This window comes from Onychostoma macrolepis, chromosome 13, assembly GCF_012432095.1.
Source record: "Onychostoma macrolepis isolate SWU-2019 chromosome 13, ASM1243209v1, whole genome shotgun sequence".
NCBI lineage: Eukaryota > Metazoa > Chordata > Actinopteri > Cypriniformes > Cyprinidae > Onychostoma > Onychostoma macrolepis.
The window spans coordinates 30,449,233-30,462,012 of NC_081167.1; the positions used below are offsets into that span (position 1 = coordinate 30,449,233).

Here is a 12,780-nt window from a genome sequence, read left to right on the forward strand (position 1 = left end):
ACCCACATGACAAATAATATTCCCCTTGAGCAGCTATTTAGGATTGTACAATGCATATCGTTATAATTTTACGTAAAATACACAAAACAACCACTTTAATTAAAAAAAGTCATTTATTAATTTTTTTTGTTGTTTACTCACACCTCATGTTAGGTAAAACAGATGAGTTTATACAACGATTCATACACCCATTAACATATATAAACTGTACAGCTGTACCATATTTGCGTATCTTTATCCAACATTGCTGTTTTCTGTTTTTCGGGACAGCTTGCACAAAACGCGTCCTCCTGCGCTGTATTTTTAAAAGCGCAACACACAGTTGCGCGCGCGCGTCAAATAAAAATAGTGCGTCTCGCTGCTGTTTTCAAACGCAAGAACGGCCATTCAGCTAAATAAGTTATAAAAGTAGCAGCAAGTCCCAGCTTTGCAAGCGTAGATCTGTTTCCATCCTCTGTCAAGGTAAGATGTGAAACTATCACACAGTTGAATGAATGTCAGCACCCGCTCAATGCAGTTATATTTGTCATGAATGTCTCCAAAGCGTCTTCACGCTGCTTCAAAGGCTGCCTCATGGCTTGACTGCATGTCTGAGTTTGGTGGAGTCCTTGGTGTTGCTTTGAGTGTCGACCAGCACTAGAGGATTCTTCTGGTGGTTCTCAATGATATCAGAGACGCTGCTGAAACGCTAGAGAGAGAGAGGATAGTTTAGTGACTGACATTTTTTCACCTCATGCAGGGATACCTATGGAAGCTTGTTTTTTTCTATGGAATGAAAATACTTTTTTTTTTTTATTATTATCTCATAATTGTTTTTGTTTTTTTTCCCCCCTTGCAATAATGAGTTTATATTAGGGGTGTGCAATATTGATAAAAATAATAATATCTCCATATTTATTGGGATTTTTTAAAATTTTTATAATGATAATTAAAGGGATAGTTCACCCAAAAATGAAAATTCTGTCATTAATTACTCACCTCATGTCGTTCCAAACCCATAAGACTTTTGTTCATCTTCAGAACACAAATTAAGATATTTTTGATAAAATCCGAGAGCTCTCTGACCCTCCATAGACAGCGAGGATATTATTACTATGATCAAGGTCCAGAAACGTAGCAAGGACATTGATAAAATAGCTGACGCATGTGCATGTTCAATGTAAGCAGCGGCACCATGCACATGCATTGTTTACATGATGCAGAAGCAGATGCATGCGTCGTGATATTCTCCACAATGGCAGCACGCCACAGCATACGGGACGAGGAGGAGAACAATTGTTGAATAAAGTTGTTATTTTTGTTTTTTGTGCACAAAAAGATTTAAAAATTACGGTTGAACCCCTGATGTCACATGGGTTATTTTACCGATGTGCTTGCTATGTTTCTGAGCCTTGATCGTGGTAGAATCCTTGCTGTCTGGAGGATCTCTCGGATTTCACCAAAAATATCTTAATTTGTGTTCCGAAGACGAGTTCAAGTTTGGAACGGGGTGAGTAATTAATACCAGAATTGTAATTTTTGGGTGAACTAACCCTTTAAACAACATTTTGCTAAGTACCTTGTCTGGTTTAGGCCTGTCATCATGGATAAATAAATGTGACACTTAAACCGCCAGCAGGTGGCAGCAAGGCCCTGTCTTAATGACTGATTCATTGAATCATTCATTTGAGAGATTCATTCAAAACGGCTGATTAATTTACTGTATTTATGAATGGATAATTGAATCGTTGACTCAAATGATTTGCTTAAAAACAGAGTCACAAAAGTTTGTTTGGAACTATCTTTGGCGGAAAAAAAAAAAACACCCAGACAATATTGTTTCTAAAAATGTACATCACTCAATATTAAATTGTTGTTTGTTTAACTGTGGTATAAAATTGCTATTTTAATTTTTTTATAAAATTATTTTTAATACAAATATGAAAAACAAAAACCTCTACAGGTATTTGTTTTTTTTTTCTTTCATAAGTTGAATTATTGGGGCATTTTAACTGCATTCTAATAGGCTTTATTATGCAGTGAATGCTTTTGGACTCTCAAACGTGTTTTTGTTTGTTTTTCTGCAAAGCGAGAGACATACTTGATAATGTAAGCTTGTATATTGAAAAAAAAAAAAGAAATTAATTGCAGATAAATATCGGACACCCCTAGTTTATATCTCACAGTTCAGGCTTTTCTCTCTAAAATCTGAATTTATCTCACAATTCTGACTTTTTTCCATTTCAGTTCCAAGAAAAAAGTAGTTTAATTAAGATATCAACTTACAATTGTGTGGAAAAAGTCAGAAATGTAAGATATAAAGTTGCAATAACTTTTTTTTATTCTTTGGTGAAAACAAAAACGGAATTGAACAGAATGTAAATTCAGAATTCTGAGAAAAAAAAAAAATAAATAAAAAAAAATATATAAAAATCAGTGTTACCTTTTTTATTTATTTTATTCTGTGGCGGAAATAAGCTTCCATAGACATCAGAATGTATTTTGACACTCAAGTCACATTACCTGAGTGGTATGAGTGCATTAATAAAAATATTGAGTTTAGATTGACATGAGGATGAGCAAGTAATGACAACATTTTCATTTTTAAATATGAATTAAGTGTCCAAATACTCCATGAGGTTTTTACCTCCTCTCCTTGTTTTTCTTTCCCCAAAGCATACTGTTTGGTGGAAGTGATGTACCGGACAGGGATGTTGTAAACTCGGCTGTTGTAAAACACCACCAGTGTGTACGGCTGCTGCGCGTCCACACCAGAGCTCTTCCTGAGCAGAAAAGAGCCGTCCTGAAATCAAATCACACAAAGAGGCACATAAGCATTGCATCCCAAATAGAAATAGACTGATATTTTTACATTTCTGCATTTTTATGCTTTTTAAAAGTGTTTTATCAGCTCATGCATTCCCTGGAAATTTAACCCATAAACTTGGCGTTGCAAGCACCATGCACTACTATTTCAGCTACATTTGACTATTTTAGCAATGAGACAGAAGCCAGTAATTATCTGGTGATGTTGTAAAGCACGGGTAGGGAACCTTTTTTGACCAAAGAGACTTTCTATTTTAGGTTAATGCTTTTTTTCCAAAAGAATGCGGCTGGTCTAGAATGCGGTCCAGACCACCTCCTGAAGTGGTTTGAGCGATCGGATTTAACTGCGTCTCGGAAGGCATTTACACCTGGTCTTTTCTCAATCAGATAGCTATCTGATCAGAGAAAATGCATGAAGTGACCAGGTGTAAACAGGCCCTTATATGAGGTGTGTGCCTTTCCAAATCATGTCCAATCAATTTAATTTACCACAGGTGGACTCCGATAAAGGTGTAGAAACATCTCAGTGATTAAGAGAAATGGGAGGCACCTGAGCTAAATTTCAAGTGTTGTTGCAGAGGGGCTGAATACTTATGTAAATGTGATATTTCAGTTTTTTCTTTTTAATAAATTTACAGACATTTCTAAAATTCTGTTTTCACTTTGTCATTATGAGGTACCGAGTGTAGATTAATGAGAAAAAAATATGAATGTAAACAATTGTAGTATCAGGCTGCAACATAACAAAATTGAAAAAAGCGAGGAGGGGTCTGAATACTTTCTGAATGCACTGTATATATGTACATATATTTGAATTAGTTTCTATTTTTATTTTCTGTATTCATTTTAATTCTAGTTAAAGTTATGTTTTTACACACACATACATATGCCAATATAGTTTTTATTTTTTATTATTTTTTTTTACTTTGTTATTTAATATGCCACATCCAGCTAGCTCAAATAAAACAAGTTATTTATTTATTTTTTGTTTTAATATTTTGTTTTATTTCAGTTAACATTTATTTTATTTCAAGTACTGAACATGTTTTTTTTAATGGTTTTAGTTAACAGTAATAGTCCTGTCTGCCCCTTGCTCTTGCTGGTATTTATAATGCAGTGTCATTCAGCATAGTTTTGGGTTATTTTGTGCAGGTCTGACGTGCCTTAGATGAGCGTATGAGAGCGTCCTCTGCTGTCTTGCGGTCACAGCTGCTGGCGTACCAAACCTTTTTATACACACCAGCTTCCTGTGTGAGAGAACAGGACAGTTAGACTGACAGACAGTGTAAGTGCATGCTGGGATGTTCTTGATTATAGTAGTTATGCTGTGAACTGAGACACACAAACATCAGGGGCCTTTTTCATTTTCTCTCAGAGCCAAACCCTACAAAATGAAAAAAATGAAAACATATACATAAAGAAGTAAATGCATTTAAAGGGAAGTCAGTAATTGCAATCACCTCTTCAGTATCTCTAGCTGATCTGCTGTCTGAAGGCAACGTTCCTCTGCCTGTGGAAATAAAACAATATTAATCAACAGCTAGAAAACAAAACTTCATCAAGGCTGTCAGAAAGTGTTGATATTTATATCGGCTTTATACATATAAATGTGTCTATTGCAAACTGAAAAAGCTTGAATCGTACTTTGGGAGGGAAGCTGTCGAGGCAGAGGCATCCTATAGCAGAAAAGGAGACTGTAGTTTAGTCCTTTTGTTTATGAAATTAGAATAGTTTATGCATACGGGAGAAAATGAAACTCTTTTTAAAATGTTTTTTTTTACTTGGCTCGATGGAACCCTGTTGGCGACGGGCTCTGCATGGTGTCCGGTGGGCTTCGTGATATAGTTACTGGTGTTGTTTTAATAGATGTGGCTGTAACAGAGATCATGCAGTTGTTAATAGGCGACTTTAATCTACTCTAAAACAATACAAGGTCAAAATTGCTCTTTATAAATGTGCAGGAAACTCTCATGTCTGCCACATCTAAGTCACTGGCTATGTTCAGAATAGCCTATTACCATACTAGTACTACTTGAGCAGTATGCTAATTTTCTGTATGCATGCATGTATGGAGCTGCAACAGCTTAATTTGTCTGTGGAATTGTGCATTTAAAGGGGTGGTTTACTGCGATTTCACTTTTTTCATTTTAAATAGTGTGTAATGTTGCTGTTGGTGCATGAACAGTATCTGCAAAGTTGCTGCGCTGAAAGTTCAACGTCTTTTAAAAATCAGGAAGTTTAATGCCTACAAAAACGACTCATATAGGACTACAACGAGATACTTCCCAACTAACCAATCTGAGCCCATCGCCTGTTTCTGAGGGAGTGGTTTCAGAGAATCAGGAAGTCAACCGGTCGTTCAAATGACAGAGGAGAAAGCAGCTTACAATAAAGGTGAAATATATGAAAAATAAGGCGTTTTTTAACAAACGAAACACGAAGACATGTTATATTGCACCCCATAAACACAATCAAGCAAAGAAAAAAAGCAGTAAACCACCCCTTTAACACTTAATTTAATTTATGGAATAATGCATCAGTTTAACCAAATGCAGTGTAGATTTTATTTGTGCACTATGCTACTTTTCTGTATGCGTGCATGCATTGATCTGCCAAATTGTGCATTATAAAACAGCTTAATTTGTGGAATACTGCATCAGAAATGTGCAGTATTCCCATTTTCTGTATGGGTTCATGCATGGATCTGCCAGCTTGTGCTGGAATACTGCATCAGAATCGTGCAGCATGCTAATTTTCTCTACGCATGCATGCATGGACCTGACAAATTTGGCATTTTTGTGCATTATCAATCAGAACTTACTTTGCTGAAAACTGCATCGGAAACGTACAGTATATGCAAATTTTCTGTATGCATGCATGGATCAGCCAAATTGTGGCTTATGAAATGGAGCTTACTTTGTGGAATATTTGTGCAGTACAATAGTTTTCTGCGTGCATGCATAGATCTGCCAAATTGCACATTAGCTTTGTGGAGTTCTGCATCAGAAACATGCAGTATTTTATTTTTCTGTATGCATCCATAATGCAAATTGTGCATTATTAAACAGAGCTTAATTTGTGGAATACAGCATCAGTTTGACCAGTAGTGTAGTTTTTATTTGCGTGGAATGCTGATTTTCTTTATAATCGGATGAATCCGCCAAATTGCAGTTTTGCAATGCAGTATTCCACAAAATATGCCCTTTTTTTTTAAAGACGTTGTTTAACTTAGATTTATTTAGGAGATCATTAATGATCTCTTGCTGAATTACAAATGCAATGTAATGAGGTCACATGACCACAGTGTCGTAACTGCTTGAAACAAACTGCTTGAAACATTTATTGCAGCATAATGCTTTCTGTTTTGCATCTTACTATTTAAAATAGTGCAGTATGCACCATATATAATGCTGTAAGCCGTATGCTAGTCTGTTCTGAACATAGCCATTGCTTTTTCTGTTCTTTTGCAGTGATTTTGATAGTTACCTTCACTGTCTCTGTGAGCAATGTTTGGTTTCTGCAAAAATGGACAAGTATTTGTCACTGAATGTTTTGATTTACCATTAAATAGTACAGATTAGATCAAATAAACGAGTCCATACCGGTGTCAAAGCAGGATTAGGTTTCTTCCTGAAAGATCAGCAGTAATGAACTGTTAGATAGTGAATCTGATATTATGGCAGATTGATTTATTATCGTTCAGTGTTTAAGGGATTCACTTACATGTCTCTAGGTCGCGGTGTGGGCATTGATGGTCTCCGGGCCTCTGTGGTGTCCTCTGGCCCATCATTGACACCTAATGACAGTCAGACACATGTTACATACATGCTTTTTCATGCATTCATTTGTTCAGGTCTGGTTTGTGACTGATACTCACTGTCGTCTGCGTCACACACCTCGTACTCGTCCTCTGACTGTGGTTCCTGCTTAAAACACACACATAGACCATCATAATTTTCTCCATTCAAAACATGCATTTACACTGTTATGTACATATAGGTTGCTTATTTACATGCTAATCACATGTAGCCTACATGTTGTACATTTGCACCACGTTTTTTATGTTCTTATAAAAAACCAAAACAAAACCAAAAAAAAAAATGTGTGTGTGTGTATATATGTATATAAAGTAATAAAAAAATCATCAATACTCACTGGAGTTATTGTTGGCCTTCTGAAATTCATTCTGTGAATAGATAAAACATTTAAAACTTAAATAGTCAAAAGTGGTGAATGCAGAGCTAATCTAGTGGTTTGTAATTGTTGTCAGGTAATAATGGTTGTGTAATACCGTGGACTGGCTTTAGGTGGCGCCGTATGTGTGTTGTTGGGTTGTAGAGTCATGTTACTCCTGCTGATCAAAAGAACATTTTTTTTCAAAGAGAACAACAGAACAGAGAAACATGTGATGTGTGTCTCAGTAACAAAGGACACGAGGAAGTGCAGGACTGAATCATTAAGAGCTGTTGTTGCTCTTTAAAAAAAAGAAGTCATATTAACACTGTTACCGTACGTTTGACCAAATGTAGTTGTGTACATTTTAACCTGTAATTATTCTAGTCTCTTGACTTAAATTAAGTCAAAGTGGCATGTTTTTATCCATATTGAATATTATTAGTGCTGTAATTAATTACTGCTAAAGAAAACTGAGTTCAACCTAATTATGTTAAAGATCAATGTGTGTAATAAAATAATCTAGAAAAAGGAGGGTTAGTGTTACCTTGTCTTAGACTGAGAATTCTCCTATAATTAAACACAAGCATTTTGTCAGAGCAGTTATAAAGCAAATGAACAGTCTATAAATGAACATTATATATAATGCATGATGTTATTTGCTGTACTACTAGTCCAGGTCAAATTTCATGCCAAAATTATAAAAATAAACAATATAAAATAAAAATACATTTTAAAAAGTAAAAATAAATGTAAAATTTAATATATATATATATATATATATATATATATATATATATATATGTGTTATTATAAAATAAAAAAAATAAAATAGTATTATAAATATAAAAAATATTATTGTATTATGCATGATGTTGTACAACCTCTAATTTATGCTGATTTTAACTTCAAAAATAATAATAATTGTGTTAAAATCATGATTTCCATTATTGTATTACAAGAATCTAATGAGAGACGTTTCTTGCAAAATAAAACTATTATTATTATTATAATTTTGATCTGATTGATCTGAATATCACATCAGTGATGTGGACAAAGCTCTTAATATTTCAGCTCACCTTCAGATCAGGAACCTCATAGAAATCTAAAAGAAAAAAGAATTAGCGTGCATTAAATGTTTGATCAAAAAAATCTTATGAAACTGTGCATTTCTTGAAATAATCTCGTGAACCTCTCACCCGGACTGTTTACATGAGCATGAGCAGGTTTGACTGCTCTGTTAATCGTCGGCTCTATAAACAGACATCACGCACCATTAGCACTTGATATACCCATTACAGTTATATTAATAATTCAGTGTGCAACAAAATAAACGCCTTCCTCTGTCATCTTACTTGATAGTGTTTTCACAGTGGGGTCAATGTAATTATCATCATCCGCCTCGCCCTCCGGCTCAATGTAATCGCCCTGAACGGAGGAGAGTGTTTTAGTATCAGGAGTTTATTGTGCGCTAAATGAAATTGTGAGATAACAGTACAAGCCGTTATTACATCATCTTCCTCTGCCAGGCTGCGGTGGGTCGGTCGTGGGGGTTTGTGCCTCTGTTGCGTATGGAAAGGATGGTTTGGTTTTGCCGGTCGACCACGACAGCTGTCTGCAAGGCACAGAAAGTCTGGTTTTACATGCTACTTAACACAACTTTCCTTTTGTCGAACTGAACCTTTTAGGCTTATGTCATCACTTATTCCACTTCATTTTGTTCACATTTTTTATTCTGCTGAACACAAAAAGAGCAGTTTTGAAGAAATTATATAGTCCATATAGTGACCAGAGGCTTTTATGCTCCAAAAAAACCCTTTTGTGTTCGACGGAAAAACTCATACAGGTTTGGAAAGACGTGGGTGAAGAAATTATGAGTTTTAAAGTTGAGTCAGTGCTACCCATTTTTCTTTATATGATGAGTTTGAGAGCGAAAAATGTTGGACAAAACTTAATGTTCAATCAGGAATCGACTGGATTATGAAAATAGGAGTGACATCAGCTGAATGTAGACATGTAGACATTTAGTTTTCTTTGAAATAAAGTGCACCGGTGAATCATTCACAATAAAGCCCTTTTTGTGTTTCTATGTATACATTGTTTCTCATTTACAGGAGTTTGTCAGTGATTTTATTACCATCTGAATCCAGAACGTCAGTGTTTTTCTCGCATCATTTGCGGAAAGATTCACAGCCAAATTTGGGCAAACACTTATAGTTTGTGTGCTAATTCAATTGCATATGAATCCACACCTCTGAGTTTACAAGAATGGATCAATCCAAAAGTCGTTTGGCAAATTTTTTTTTATTCACATTTTTAATTTTTATTTTTACATTTTCAGTTTTTATTTTTTACATTTTTGTTGTCCTTTTTAAAGTTATTTTCTGTTTTCATTTTTATTTTTTACATTTTAATCTTTTAGTGTTTTTTTTAATAAATATGTCTATATAGAATTCCACATCTCTGAGTTTTTAACCTCTACCATCCACATTTTAAATATGGACACTTTTTTACTGAAATGCTGGAAAATATTTGCATATATAATATTACATCACCAGTCCACTACAGTAAGTGGGAGCTTTTAAAAAGAAAAAAAAGAAAGAAAACAAAGTCACAAATATTTTTAAATGGGCCGTTATTATGGCATGCAATAAATTTGTCAAATATTTATTATATACATTTATTTAAATTAAAGGCTTGCACAACTAATCATTTTACTAGTCAATGTTTACCTTTTTGCCTTAAACTTATTTCTGCTAATTTCTACATTTTTAAAAAGACATCCATCCATTTTAGAGAAAAAAAATGAAAAAAATCCTTTCCCCATTTTTTTAAATGAATAAAAATGATTAAATGTATGTATGTACATTTATTGCATAGCATAACAATGGCCCATTTAAAAAAATGTATGTAATTTTGTTCTTTTTATTTTCTTCTTAACAGCTCCCACTCAGTGGAATGGTGAGGTAACATTATTCTTGTGAACATTTTCCAGCATTTCAGTTATATTTCTTAATTCTTAAATATTTATTGTCCATATTTAAAATGCGTGTGCATTACCGTGAAGCACAACAATTAGTGTACGGTGCTTAGCAGTGGTTAAAAAGGATTTAAAAAGACTTCTGCTGGGAGTCTTTATGCGGATGGTGTGGATCACTGACTAGCTCCTGTAAATGTTTAAATGACCTTATGGCCCCATGAGAAACAATTACCATCTGAACAGTAATTGCCATTCAAATGCATGAGTTTTAACAATAACATACGACTTATGACCATAACAATTCGGAAAGTAAACGGAGTCAGTTTTGACTGATTCTGATACATAAAGCGTGATCCTCACCCACATACTCTCCTCTGGGGTTGGTGATGGACTGGCTGACCGTAAAGGCCTTCATGTGTCCTTCAAGCCTCGGCGGAGGTTCGTAGTTGTCGTCATGATCGCCCTGAGGGTCCTCGTACGTATCGCTGTCCTGTTATATTTAAAGACGTATATGTGATCGATGCATTTCCTGTCTCTTTATATTTCATGCTTTTACATCAGTTAAAATCTGTATAGCTGGGACACGTTTTTGCTCATTCATTTTGAAAACGTTTTCTTAAAGCTTAGATGAATCTCTAACATCTTTGACGTCAGCAGGCATTGCTTGTTTCAAATAAATGTGTAACTTAAGATTTGATTGAATTGGATGTACATGACAGTGCTATTTTAGAATCACTGAAATTATAGTATTAATTAATATTAATAATATTAATAATTCTTTTGATATTTTTTTATTTTTAACCTTTTCATTTTAATTTACAGTTTCTGTTTTAAGTTTTAATTTTACTTTTTATATTTTTGTTTTTTATATGTCTATATTGTTTTTATTAACTTTTATTTTCACTTTTAGTTATTGTAGTACATCAGATGAACTTAAATGTTTCCTTGGCAATTAGTTAGTTTTTATTAATATATATTAATTAGTGCTGTCAAAAGTTTTTGTTTACTATATGTACTGTATGTGTTCTGTGTATGTTTATTATTATGCATATATAAATACACGCACATGCATGTATATATTTCAGAATTTTTTTTTATATTAAATATATTTATATATAATATAAATTATACGAATATAAATATAGACGTAAATACATGCAAATATTTTCAAAACATATACTGTATGTGTGTGTATTCATATATACATAATAAATATACACAGAACACACACATATTATGCAAACAAAAACTTTTATTTTGTATGCGATTAATCGCGATTAATAGTTTGACAGCACTCCAAATTTTGTTTTTAATATAAAATTGTATACATTTTTATATTATATGTTTTTAACAAATATTGTGGAATTTAAATTAGTGAAATGTGTTAGTTTGAGGTAGCATATTGATTTGCATGCACATGGGCTATGCAGTTATTGCACTCTGCATTAAATTATTACTTATGTTACATTAATTGAGCGTTACATTTGCAAAAGTTCTCCTGTAGGTAAGCTGCGAATGTCTTTTACTGAAGTAGACTAAGGCACTTACAAAATCTGAATCAGAGTCTCTCTCAGAATCCGGAGCTTCGCCTAAAAAGTGACACAACATGATCATGAGGTCTGTAGCTGAAAATACTTGACATGTGATTAGTGAGAACACAACATTTGTCCTGCACTTAGAATGATATAATTGTGTTTTGACGGTCCATAAATATCCTGAAAATCCCCCCGACTGCACTGAGTCACATCAGCTAAAGGATCCGATCAAGTAAAAATAAGTGCACATTTTTCAACTGCACATTCACTTTCTAGTTCAGAGACTTGAACTTGCCTTGATAGTCTCGTACTGGTACTTTCGGAGGTCTTTTCTTCTTTATCCTGAAACAAAAACAAAAGCAACCGTAAATACAGGAGGTTCTTCATTTCTGTTGGTTTCAGCACATTGTGGATTAGTGATAGTATGCTGAGTTTCATTTGTCAGCAACGTTTAAGCGCATAATTGCATGTCATCTACAACATACGAAAGCAAAAACACAGAATAATGAGACGGTTGTTAAAGTTAAAGGCCAGATTATAGCAAGTCTTTCCAAAGACACCACAAAGCTCTTGTAGACGTTACGGTGGGCGTCTGGTGCTATTTCTTCACACACAGACAGAGAGAATCAAAGCAGAACCCTTAAAGGCTGTTACGTTGCTCCTGATAAGAGCTTTCATAAAGCTTTTAAGCAAGATCATTTGCTTAAAATGAAATGATATATATATATTTTTTAAATAATTAAATCTTTAAATAAACAAAATTCAAATAAATAATTCAATAAATTAATTTAATTTAAACAATCAAAAATGAAATTAAATCATTAAATAATTAAATTAAAAATCAATTGAATTAATATGTTAAATAATCAAATAAATCAAATTTATTAACAAAATTTAATAAAATTAAAAAAAAGCCGAAAATGACTCATAAGTTTTTTTTTTAAGCAGACACGTGCAGGTAAACGGATAAAGACACACATGCTTGGTTTTAAAGATCTGAAGCATCAATCAACAGGATTCACAACAGAAACACAGTGACACTTTGATCATACCGGTCCAGCGTATTTCTCCCAGTTTTGAGAATATTAGCTGTTTGTTCAGTCTGAAACCTTGAATAAATGGAAAAATTAATAAATGGAAAAACAACTGTATTGACAATTTGTATTGATAAACAGCATCAACCTGCATCAAATCTGCTGAATGAAATCCAACACTTTTTGTTTTTTACTAATTTTGGATGCTGATTCCAAAAATAGTGTCTGTTTTGCACATCAAGAATGTCACACT

At 33.7% G+C, this 12,780-nt stretch overlaps 1 protein-coding gene across 7 annotated transcripts in view; it reads right to left on the reverse strand.

Moving 5' to 3' along the window:
• Window positions 1-26: 26 nt before the first annotated feature.
• blnk (B cell linker) overlaps window positions 27-12,780 on the reverse strand; it is a 28,285-nt gene continuing 15,531 nt past the window's right edge. Inside the window, exons 5-25 of one of the 7 annotated variants that reach the window (XM_058796298.1) lie at window positions 12,546-12,602; window positions 11,789-11,835; window positions 11,507-11,547; window positions 10,319-10,448; window positions 8,490-8,593; window positions 8,334-8,406; window positions 8,178-8,231; window positions 8,058-8,083; window positions 7,526-7,548; window positions 7,097-7,156; window positions 6,961-6,991; window positions 6,683-6,728; window positions 6,529-6,601; window positions 6,408-6,435; window positions 6,292-6,322; window positions 4,587-4,677; window positions 4,450-4,481; window positions 4,266-4,315; window positions 3,969-4,052; window positions 2,627-2,782; window positions 27-688 (exon numbers count right to left, since the gene is read on the reverse strand). In XM_058796298.1, coding sequence (XP_058652281.1) covers window positions 572-688; window positions 2,627-2,782; window positions 3,969-4,052; window positions 4,266-4,315; window positions 4,450-4,481; window positions 4,587-4,677; window positions 6,292-6,322; window positions 6,408-6,435; window positions 6,529-6,601; window positions 6,683-6,728; window positions 6,961-6,991; window positions 7,097-7,156; window positions 7,526-7,548; window positions 8,058-8,083; window positions 8,178-8,231; window positions 8,334-8,406; window positions 8,490-8,593; window positions 10,319-10,448; window positions 11,507-11,547; window positions 11,789-11,835; window positions 12,546-12,602 — 1,354 coding nt within the window. In that variant the 3' untranslated portion in view covers window positions 27-571. Of the gene's footprint in view, window positions 689-2,626; window positions 2,783-3,968; window positions 4,053-4,265; window positions 4,316-4,449; window positions 4,482-4,586; window positions 4,678-6,291; window positions 6,323-6,407; window positions 6,436-6,528; window positions 6,602-6,682; window positions 6,732-6,960; window positions 6,992-7,096; window positions 7,160-7,525; window positions 7,549-8,057; window positions 8,084-8,177; window positions 8,232-8,333; window positions 8,407-8,489; window positions 8,594-10,318; window positions 10,449-11,506; window positions 11,548-11,788; window positions 11,836-12,545; window positions 12,603-12,780 lie in introns of all 7 variants that reach the window. The other 6 variants (XM_058796297.1, XM_058796296.1, XM_058796295.1 and 3 more) reach the window with 6 other exon arrangements.